Source organism: Durio zibethinus, chromosome 1, assembly GCF_047325235.1.
Source record: "Durio zibethinus cultivar Kanyao isolate XHJ-2024 chromosome 1, ASM4732523v1, whole genome shotgun sequence".
NCBI classification, from domain to species: Eukaryota; Viridiplantae; Streptophyta; class Magnoliopsida; order Malvales; family Malvaceae; genus Durio; species Durio zibethinus.
The window spans coordinates 37083327-37094507 of record NC_143162.1 but is presented as its reverse complement, the minus strand read 5'-3'; the positions used below and the strand labels follow the sequence as shown (position 1 = coordinate 37094507).

Below are 11181 nucleotides of genomic sequence, written 5' to 3'. Positions count from 1 at the left end.
TTCAGGATAGTATTTCTTTCATTAATTGGGAAAAATGGAAAATTGCTACAACCTGACAAATCTTCAGGTAAGAGATATCGACAATGAACAAATAGCTAGATTAAAGTCACCATCAGTTGAATTTCACAACGTCAATAAATTTTTTTTTTTATATGGGTTGCCAATTTCCACAGGGTAGTTGTCTGTTCATTTCAATCAAATTTTCTTTCAGTAAATTTTTTGTTTTCTTCTATAACAACAATAATATTTTAACTGTGGAAAATGAATTCAAAATCTTATTATATGTTGCCATGAGAAAAATATGAGAGCTAAATTCCACAATAAATTCCACTATTAAGCTTCAAAAATGTGTTGGAATTTTGAGCCTAATAAGTTTGGAATCAAATCCTGAAGGAGCATTGCACATTGCACAATCTGATTGTCTGATGACTTTGGTTACAAAAACTAGAGGGTTAAGGGAGCATAGATTACTATCTGTCTTCAATCCTCAGCTTGATCTGTGATTCCTTCCCTGCCCATGGAACTGCTGGCTAACGATGGATCAGAGTCTTGTGAAGAGTCCGCGAACTCCTCTTTGTACATTTCTTCTATCATAGGCTTCCATAATCGAACTCGGGCATTTATAAACCAGTTTGACACCTGAATTAACAACAATAAGACCCAAATTTGGCATATAAAAGAAATCATTATCCAAATAGATGTAAGGGATTATACTTGATTCTTGGTCAGGCCTGTCTGTGATGCCAACATCAGCTTCTCTGAGTCAGTTGGATAACTGTTAACAATCGTGCAACAAATAGTAAGAATTGTGTTACATAGAATCGATTCCGAGTGATTGAACTTGAATGCACTTACGGATGAAGGAAGTGCTCGAAAAGCCAAGACCGAAGGATTGCTACAGAGGTTTCTGGCAATCCTCTAATAGGCCTCCAAGCTTGCCTCTGACTTGGGATCATTCCAAGCTGTTGAAGAGACAGTCGGTTGTGTCTAGAATCTCTATCAAACAGGCTAAGTTGCGATAATCCCCTGTTGATTCTCGGTAAATCGTGCGAAAACTTTCTTCTGGTGACATTTACTTGAGATATTATGGCATCTTTTAGACTGCCAAAATGCCTGGACATTGCTTGGAGTGCCAAAGCAGTATAAGACTTTGCTGCTCCAATACCAGCTAGCGCTTCAAATGATGAAACCACTTCTTCCATTTGCTGATAGTATTTCTCGTATCTGAGCTCAACCTGACAATGAAACAATAATGAAGTTATGAGTGATTTTCATAAGCAACCAAGTTCAAATTTAACTAACACGACAAAATATCCCACAGGGTCTGCTAACCTCCTCGAGTAATCCAATTAGCTTTGCAAGTCTAATTTGAAGCTCTTGTTTTTCAGGCAATAATATCTCGTTACTGCAGAATTCTGCTCTTAGTTCAGAGGAAAGTCTTGACCACCCTCCTCTGTCACCTAGATATAACTTCCCAAAAAAATTTTCCTCAATCTTTTTGCTGCCAACATTGACAACTTCATCTAGAAGTGACTGAGTTGGCCTTAGATACCTTGAATTCCCAATAGCAGTGGCAAAAGATTCTTCTCCATATGTAGTGGAACAAGATCGGTGTAGTGAGTTAGAAGCTGAAGCAAATGTGTTACCAGTGAAAGAGTAATCACTTATGTGTTCCACTCCTGGATTATAAACTTCTCTATCTTCTGCCCCGGAAAGCAAGTAACTGGAACTTGCAATATTAGAATTTAACGAAGGACCAAGCATGTGAGAACCGAGAGAGAGGGAGAGCCTTTGAGTTTGGTGGTTCGTCTTGTTAGCTGCTCCAAGAAGGTCCATCAAGTGTCTAGTCTGGCTAATCTCTGATTCCTCCGTGACAATGGGAGCTGGAAGAAGGTCCATTGATCTAGACATTCTTTCCCCTAGAGAATGAATGCTAGGCAACAAACCAAGAGACTGAGGAAATGTGTTATGGTTGCCTCTCAAAGCAGAGCCATAAGCATCAAAATGTTGGCTCCCAAATTGGTTTTGGCTATTAATAGAGTCTGAGACAATGAATTGGTGTAGCATACTAGAAGTTGGATTTGGAGGTGAATCTCGTGAAACCATGGTGACAAAAATGACAAATGGAAGCTGAAGATTTTAAAAGTTGCTAAAACACGAGGGTAAGTGGATTTCAAATGTGTGGAAAAAGAAACTATGAGCATTGGTTAAGGACTGAAAGAGATATAGAATCTGGAGGTACCGTATCAAGAACAGTGAGTCACCGAGTCCACTAACATTATTGAGCCATTCATAAATCATACAGTAAGTAAAAGCAAAGACAAATTACCGTTGACAAGCATTAAAAGCGAGTAATGGTAAGACCTAGTTAAAACAAGGTGAATATATTCATCAACAGATGACAAAGTAAAAGAATTTAAAGTTGCTGAGCATTAAACACAGGGCCACCTGAAGTAATGGATGACACAACAGAAATGGAAAATCTGTACTGACTTTTGCACCCAAGGCAACTAAGATCTAGAGCCAGAGACACAAAGAGATCACAGAATCAGTAGCCATAAGCAAGATTACCATCAGGGCAGTTCCTTTCCTTGAAAAGCAAAACCCTTCAAAATTAAGCTGATGGGAACCGGGAGATGGGTGGGAAATGCAACAAGGAGTTTCAATGTGTGAAAACCATGGATGGAGAAGGGAGAAATAAGAAGGGGATTGTCGGATTGAAGTACAGGAATTGGTATTACTGAAAACAAGACAAAGAAATAGTAAACTAATGAGCCATTTGTAACTAACTGAAGACCTGATTGGGTGAAATTGACATTGAGGAACTATCAATAAAGCTATAAAGATAGTGGAACTCACTTGTCTTTAATAAGCATAAAAAATGAATGGGAAAGCAATCAACAAAGCATCCATCTGTAGGTGGAAAACTGCAAACATCCCTTTGTTGATAGTAGTAACAAATACTAATATTGCTTAGAGCAAAAGAACGATTTTTATCTTAGAAAAAAATGAAGAGGTCTAATTCTAAGCTGCCAAAAGCTAGAAGAGCTAGATACATAGACCTCTGAAAGTTCTTCAAAAAGGCAAAGCTAAATGGCTGAGAAGAAATGAATAAGATGGCAGGGAAAGATGGTCCCCAACTTCTTCCCTGACCATAAAACAACAAGCAAAAGCATCAATCCTTCAGCTTTATTGCCTGCAGTTACATTTCTTCGGGAGACTCAAAAGTACTTTCAGCTCAAAAACAGTGTAAACCCTCTCTCTCTCGCTTGTCACACAAGAAGAGCTCTCAATATGTTAAATTCTTCGGTGGACTGCGTTGCTGTAATTCTGCAAAACGAGGAGAAAAAGTGGGCTGTCTTTTGCACACTCCCAGTTTTAAGATTGTTTGCTTGTGAGTCTGTAAACCACATGGGAATATCTAACTTTTTCCTGTTAGCTGTTGCAAGCCATGCATAGAGATGTTGAAAGGACAATGAAAATCACAATCTTTCGAGGACGTGCAGGAAAATAAAAAAATGGGTTCTTGTGCTGTCATAGAAAGAGAGAGATATAGAGACCAAAAGGGCTGGTAACTGAATTTGGTTTGGTAAGCTTGATTAGATTGATTCTGGGTATGGTATGATCTTTTGGGCTGGTGTGTTTGGATGTTTTAAGTAATGATTGCAACCTTGTTCCTTTGGCCTCCTTCAGTTGTCGCCCTCTGGCTCCGTAACTCTGTAGTTTTTTGGGACCTGAAAGGCCCACACTCGCTACTTCATAGGTTAAAGCGTGCATAATCTGAAACATCTCGGCATATAACAAACGTAAAAAATAAAAAAAAGAGGCCAGCTGCAAAGTCTTATTGCCTTGACCTTGAAGATTAAACTCCATGAACTGGTCCTTCCCACTTAGTTGATTAAAATCACCCAGTAGTTACTGCAGTCTTCTTAACTTGGGAGGTAACTGGTAACAGACATCATGAAGAAGAAAAAGGAACATGGCCCACGCAACAGAGCAACAGACAATCGTAAAGAAGAGAGATGCAGTAATTTAATCTAAACATTATATGTTGGCTTTGACCCAATAGGTGGAGAGTAAAGCCATTTTGTCCTTCTGAGTCCCATTGGCCTATGCAAAGCTTTGCTAGGTTGCCCAGCTATGTCATGTGTACTTCGATTTTTGTCTATCTTCCTCCATTGAAACTCGAAAATTGTGCATTTAGCTCAAAGTCTTCTAACAAATACAATTGGTGTGAAAATACAAACTTAAATTGGATGGACTTCCAAACAATAATTTTCTTACATAATCATGCACTCACATACACACTATTATTTTCCTTTATTACAACACTACACACTTTCTCCCTATAATTCTCTGTACACGTCACTCACATCGCACACTTTTGCCCCACAACTTTCACTTTTGTACCTTCACACACTAGGCACAAAGTCACAAGTCACTAAGCACAAAGGGCAAACTTTAACCCAAAAATCAAAAGTAAATGTCAATCATGGTACTTGAGTAGAATGAAATGGAAGATGACGGGACCATAGACAATGGAGAGGGATTCAAAGGAAGATGCAAATTTTAAAACATAATTGTACCAAAAATTTTCAGAACATGATCGAAGCTCAACTCCATTCAGGTTGCAGGTACGAAAAAAAAGGCCAAAAGGAGTTATGGACGAGGAAAAGAGAAAGGATTCAGGGAATTGAATTAATTAGAAAGACGTATGGTCCAAGATCAGAAGCATTGATTTAAAAGGACCACCATTCCAATCAGAGGATACAACATATATGCACCCATCATAGTCAGGCTAATATCATCAGAACATAGCCCACTTGTCATATTAGTATCCGTGACCAGATAGAACAGGCAGCAAAGAGCTGAAACTTTCACATTAATGGCATTTGGTATTGGTGCCATGGTTCCCACGATTTTGTAATTCTGCACAGATATGGCACAATGTCCATGCATACATACTTATCTGTTAATAACACATATTTACACAAATTAAGTTTCCGAAGTTCAATTCATTCTCATTGGCTTATTTACTGGTTATTTCTAATCACATTTATTTCCAAAATAGCATATATCAACTTCATACATGAGAATACTAGTAAAAGAATTCAGCAAACTACAGAAGCTATATCCATCTTTCTTACCATATCTTTACAGATGTATATGCCTACTGCACCAACCTATTTGTATGTTACAAATTGGCATCAATCATACACCCCTTATCTATATTCTATCATGACAATGATTTGTCTTTGTCATCTACTCAAACATGTAACACATAGAAGCAGCCATCCCAAAGTAACATCTCAAGGCTTGCTTTTTCTGTGTTGGTTTGTAATCGTTTCACGTGTGACCCATCTCCTAACAATTAGGTGTCCCCGTCCATAAACCTTGAGGTGCACATTCTTCAGACTACAAAATCATGTAATATATGGGGATTTCCAAACCTGTCTTGTTGATTACCTGGTTCCATGCAATGAAAGTCCACTGTCTCTGGCCCCACAGAGGAAGCCACCTTGTTGTTACCTCTTATATTGGTCTCTCCAGACATAGGAAAGACATTATTTTCATGATGCCTTAAACCAAGTGCAAGTGACACTTGCCCACCAACTGAAAAACCACTCAATTCTGTTAAATCATACATTGCATCACCAGCCATAAGGGTACCATGACCATGCTGGCTGGATTGGATTCCTGCATCTGGATAAGGGTTATTGCTCTCCATGTTATTCATCTGGCCAACCTGTAATTTCATCCCAGTAGGCGAGCCAGTATCTCCAATAGCAATATTTTGAAACATTGATCTTGCAATAGGCCTGCTCAGTTCTACATCTGGGATATGATCAAGTTGGGTGTGTTGAACTTGTCCTGGTTGAACATTATCAGCATCAGCAGCTTTGGATGTCATACTCTCTTGCAATTCTTCTCCCTTATCCTCGGATGCTGAAGAATTTTCTCTAGTTGCTTTCACTGCGTTTTCTAAGGAAGATTTGAAGTGTGAGTTCATTTCACCAAACTCTTCTTTGTACATCTCCTCAATCATGGGCTTCCAAATACGCACTCTTGCATTGATGAACCAGTTTGCAACCTGCAACAAACAAGCCATTAGCAAAAGTGATTATGAGTGGAAAGAAAAACACAACAAATAGATGAACGACTTATTCAACGTGACAAGTGAGCTGCATACAGGCAGAGGAGTCCCCACATCAGAAAAATAAAAAAACCCAAAAGGTTTGTTCCTTTACTAAATTTGCTGCTAATTAATGATGTATGCTTTTTTTGGTAGGAGTAATAAACTAGGTTTAGATTAACTGGTTAGTCATAGGTTGATCCAAAATTAACCATGCATGTTTATGATATAATAAGTAAACTAGGATACCAATGATTTGCATGTTAATGATATAATAAGTAAACTATGATAATAATGATTTACATGTCAGATAATTGTGTTTCATCTCTTTACCTGGTTTCTACTCAGGCCTGTCTGTTTTGCGAGCATGATTTTCTCTGAATCCTTTGGGTAGCTGGTCAACACCAAATTCAGAAAGGGTTAGTGAACTGAAGTTCTTTGTATTAGCAAGTAAAATAGGTACAATAAGAACCAAGAACACACGGATTGAGAAAATGTTCAAAAAGCCAAGCACGAAGGATTGAAACGGAGCTTTCAGGGAGCCCTCTTTGAGGCCTCCAAGCACTCCGCATCACACCAAGTTGCTGAAGAGCTCTTTGTTGTCTGAGTTGATGATCCACATAGCGGAGCCGAGGTAATGCTCCTCCTAGACTGTTTGGTGAATTATCTTGCTCTCCAAGGCTTCTCTGAGTCAATTCAATTTGGCCAGTGATTGCATCACGCAAACAGCGGAAGTGACGGGAAATTGTCTGTGGGGCAAGTGCAGTGTATGGTTTAGCTGCCCCACAACCAGCTACCATGTCAAAAGAAGACGCCACAATTTTCATTTGATGGTAATATTGCTTGTACCTTCTATCAACCTATAACAAAAGTATGACTATTAGAAATCTTCCAAAACAAGTATAGCTCAATTAAAATACATATAATATAAGATAGTTCCCAAAATGTGAGACAGAAGAGAATAGTTTAATCAAAGAAAAGCAGTCACCAAGATAAGTGAAAGCTAAATCAAACAAGAAGCCCAACAAAGGCGAGCATTCCAGCCAACAAAATTATTCAAACCAAATAAAAATGAGAAAAAGGAACTGCATGACACAATGGAAGCTTACCTCATCCAGCATGGACAAGAGTTTTGTCTTCTTGTTCTGCAAATCTTGTCGTTCTCGAGGTGATATCTCAGAGGATGAGTTGTTAACTGACTCACTACGTTCTGATGACATCCCATTGGAGCGAGTGCTTTCATTTTTATCCAAATCATGCTGTTTCAAAGCTTTTCGTACATTAATCACTTCATCAAGCAACTCTTGAGCCACCCTGAGATATTTGGAGTTTAAAATAGTACTTGCAAAACCTGACTCAAATTGATAAATATCAGAATGTATCTGATTGTGACTTATTGACCCCTGAGGGTTAGATAAAGCATCTGTTTCGAATGCATCATTGTTGCCTGCAGGAAAGCGACATTGCATGGTATCAGAAGTTTTCAACTCTTTACTTCTTTTGCTTTCGTCACTAGCACAAGGAATTGTCCCCTTTCCTGAAAATGGAAGATGGCTGCTAAAGAATGAAGAATAACCCTGGTATTGATACTGAAATGAAGTTACAGAAACTCCAGATGATATCTGCGAGCCAAGGCTTAGAGATAGTCCCTGAGATTGAGAACTCTGTTCATCCAGAACACTCCTCGGTATCGCAGGGGGATTCACTACAACAGGATTGCATATAGAATTGCTTGTTGTAATGTTTAACTGCCCATCAACAGATTGCAAACTCGCCGAGTCACTTGAGGGTGGAATGAATGACATTTCATTTCTACCACCAATAGACGGAACTTGAACACAGTTCTGAACAGACAAAGAAGTCCCAGACAAGATCTCTGAGAATGCCCCAGCAGAAGCAGTTTCGTTCAGATATATTGTTGAGTTACCAGGATGGAAAGATGATCCAAGGTAAGAGACAGGCCTTTTGTCCCCCAGATATGTAGTTGATAAATTGTCTCTTTGATAGTTAAAACTTGGATAATAAGCAGCCATAATTTGCTTCCTTATGTTAAGCAGGAGAGCAATGATAAATCATTACCAGTCTCCACAAATCAAAAGGATTACCAAAAGATGACACCTCCCAATAAAACAGTGACCAGCAAATAGATCCTGATCAAACAAAAACCATAATAACATATATCAGAGATCTTTCAAAATCCCAATTTCTATCAACAATTCAAAGGCAGATCTTTGCATCATTGTTTTTAGCTCATGCAATCTCTAACAAAGAATTTAGGATCCAAAAGAGCAGAAACACCACAACAGCCATGTACAAATGACATGTTGACCCATGGCATGAAAGTGCAGCAACAGCCAACAAGGTCAAGGGCTTAAATTTTTACGTGCCTTTAAGTTTAAACAGAATCAACTGTGAGAATTCCCCAACAAAACAAAACCCAGATCTCTACCAACTATTTGTATTGCATCCAGACACTTCTCCCTCCAAATAGAAAATGCAAAAGCTAAGAAAAATTGTTTAATACTAACAAAAAAAATGCAAAAAGAATAATTACCTAATCACTGCATTAAACCAGAGACCGAGATAACCATAAATATTCTTTCAACAAATCAACAAGTTACACCAAACACGTAAATTCAGTAAAACCAAAAAACCTTCATCTTTTTTTCTTTTTCTTCTATTTTAAGCTTCAGCCTAATATTTTTTATGAAGACCATTACTTAAGTTCATATTTAGGTAATACTGCGATCTTGCATCAACTCAACTAGCGAAACAGCAAAATCCTATCTAAAGCCTAAATTCAGGTATTCTTCAGAGGAAAAAGGAATCAAGTAATCATAGATACCAAAAGGTAAGCCATAATCATTTAAAGGCAGTAAATCCAGAGGTTTCAAAGGAAAAATAAAAAAATAAAAAAAAAACCCCAAGAAGTACAACTTTTTCTTTTTGGCTTTTCACTCTCTATCCCGTTTCTTCCTATCATCATCACTATCAGTCTATCACCATCTTCATGAAGGACCCAACTGGTGCTGACAACATAAACATTACAGTCAAACTCAGAGAAACACTTTAATAAACTAACCAAAACAAAAGCATAGTAAACAAAAACCAAATTATCCAATACCCAGAAGAAGCACAAAATTCCATTAAAGAAGAAGCTTTGAAGTTGTCTTCTTTCAGCATCATCAAGTACTCTGGGCACTAAAACTCAACCCCAAAAGATAAAAACAACTTTTTTAAAAAACATACAACAGTCTTCAATCAATCAATCATTATTACAACTCACAGAAAACAAAGCAAAGGATGAAGAGAATGGGAAAAAGAAGGTTAAATGTGAAATACCTGAAAGCCCCCCAAAGCCAAGCTGCGCCTCTAGCGGGGAACAGATACAAAGAAGCTGGAAAACAGCATAGCCAAAAACCAATCCCAAAAGATATAATCCCAAACGTAACCAACCTTCTTATCATTGGAACATTGACACCAACCCAAGAAATATTATTAAATAATTCCACTCAATACAAATAAAAATTATTGATGACAACAACTGTAATATTTTATTCTAACAAATGATGATGATAATAAGAAGAATATTACCAAAAAAAAAAATTTCCCTTAAAACAATCCTTCCAGGCATCTCACGTGTAACCAAAAAAAAACAAAAGGCAGAGCTGTGTTGTTTAGTTTATGGGTTCTTTTATTTTATTTTTTTGACGAAATTCAAAAGTTGTTCGAAGGGCAACATGAAAAAAAAAGGGTGGGTGTTGTTTGATTCATTCATTGCTAAAGAGGGTTCAAAGCTAACTACCAGTTGGTAGACCTATTACCAGCCCTTAAACCTCCTTTTAAAGCATAAAAATGGCGTATTTCCTTTCTTTCTTTTCTCTCTCTCTCTCTTGTTTTCCAAAGTGTAGGAAACATCTAAAGCCATCTGATTGGCTGATTTATGGGTTTTTTTTTTCCTATTAATTAAAATAATAAAATAAAAGGAATTGAAAATGTGATAGGTAGACTAAAAATGTTAGCTGTACTTTGCAGTTGGTGAGAGTGACAAACCCACACGTTATTTCCACGCGTATGCTTCTATACGCTAGCGGCTAACGGCTAACTGAACTATCTTTTTTATTTTGTTTTTATATAATTTTGGTAATTTCTTTTAGTTATTTATTTATTTGGTTGGTGATTGAGTGTTTATATGTCATTTAAGAGCATGAATTATGAGACTCAATCTAATTCTCGACCGACCTTTTTAAAAGGTAAAAATTATGTTTTTTTGACCATAACCTATTTGGTCAAAATGAAAAAAAAAAAAAAAACTACATGTAACATATATATGCCTATAATTTCTTTTTTATTTAATCAAATGTTGGAAGTTAAGACAATTATTTTATACTTTACTAACAAAATACAATGTTTAATTTACATTAACATTTTTTAATTTTTATCAATTGTATAATATAGTAATAAAGTGTTAAACTTTTAATTAATATTCAATTTTTAACAACCTTAAATGCAAAAAATATGTTTCTTGTTTTTTTTTTTTTTTCCAATAGTGACATTCAAGTATATATTTAAAGCATTAAAGAATTATATATAAATAATTTATTATATGATTTATATATATGTACAACTAGTTTTATATCATGCTTATTGCTTTTAAAGTAAATAATATAATTCTTTATTTTCAATTAAATATCAATATAATAAACTAATGAAAGTAAAATTAAGTATCAAATGAATCTGAAATTTATTTCACTTTATTTATATAATCACTTTTAAAATATAATATATAATAATTTTAAAATTTAAATCATAACACGTGTAATTTATTTTTTTGTAATTAGATTATGACATCTTTCATTAAAAAAATAAAATACCTAATAAAATGTTGGACAATATCTTGGTGTATAATTTAAAAATTGTTTACATGAGCATAAAATCATGAAAATATGCAATTGCTTTACAAAAAAAGGAAGTGGGAGATGTGGATGTGGTTGGTCCAACAAAAGGAATAGAATATTAGGCACATATAATGTTTGTATATGTTTTAT

General features: G+C 36.2%; 2 protein-coding genes across 4 annotated transcripts; both read right to left on the bottom strand.

Moving 5' to 3' along the window:
- Positions 1-302: 302 nt before the first annotated feature.
- Positions 303-3797, bottom strand: LOC111311400 (BEL1-like homeodomain protein 11). Its single transcript, XM_022910775.2, has 4 exons — positions 1333-3797; positions 856-1235; positions 715-775; positions 303-639 (listed from the first exon to the last, which is right to left on the bottom strand). Exons 1-4 carry the CDS (start codon positions 2104-2106, stop codon positions 481-483), a joined length of 1374 nt encoding a protein of 457 aa, XP_022766510.1. The 5' UTR covers positions 2107-3797; the 3' UTR covers positions 303-480.
- A 1243-nt stretch (positions 3798-5040) lies between these two features.
- LOC111312755 (BEL1-like homeodomain protein 3) lies at positions 5041-10066 on the bottom strand. 3 transcript variants are annotated; one of them, XM_022913334.2, is made up of 5 exons: positions 9476-10066; positions 7243-8283; positions 6617-6993; positions 6467-6527; positions 5041-6091 (listed from the first exon to the last, which is right to left on the bottom strand). In XM_022913334.2, exons 2-5 carry the CDS (start codon positions 8164-8166, stop codon positions 5411-5413), a joined length of 2043 nt encoding a protein of 680 aa, XP_022769069.2. In that variant the 5' UTR covers positions 8167-8283; positions 9476-10066; the 3' UTR covers positions 5041-5410. The 3 variants fall into 3 exon arrangements, with proteins under 3 accessions (XP_022769069.2, XP_022769072.2, XP_089624884.1); XM_022913337.2 differs by lacking the exon at positions 9476-10066 and adding an exon at positions 9258-9334; XM_089768758.1 differs by lacking the exon at positions 9476-10066 and adding an exon at positions 9071-9162.
- Between the last annotated feature and the right edge of the window lie 1115 nt (positions 10067-11181).

Excerpts from the sequence above, each read along its gene's own strand:
- LOC111311400 (XM_022910775.2), bottom strand. The coding sequence starts at position 2,106 with ATGGTTTCACGAGATTCACCTCCAAATCCAACTTCTAGTATGCTACAC. Across the intron at positions 1,236-1,332 it reads TAATTGGATTACTCGAGGAG|GTTGAGCTCAGATACGAGAA; the intron begins GTTAGCAGACCC and ends TTTCATTGTCAG. Across the intron at positions 640-714 it reads CAGGCCTGACCAAGAATCAA|GTGTCAAACTGGTTTATAAA; the intron begins GTATAATCCCTT and ends TTGTTAATTCAG.
- LOC111312755 (XM_022913334.2), bottom strand. The coding sequence starts at position 8,166 with ATGGCTGCTTATTATCCAAGTTTTAACTATCAAAGAGACAATTTATCA. Across the intron at positions 6,994-7,242 it reads TCTTGTCCATGCTGGATGAG|GTTGATAGAAGGTACAAGCA; the intron begins GTAAGCTTCCAT and ends CTTTTGTTATAG. Across the intron at positions 6,092-6,466 it reads CAGGCCTGAGTAGAAACCAG|GTTGCAAACTGGTTCATCAA; the intron begins GTAAAGAGATGA and ends TGTTTGTTGCAG.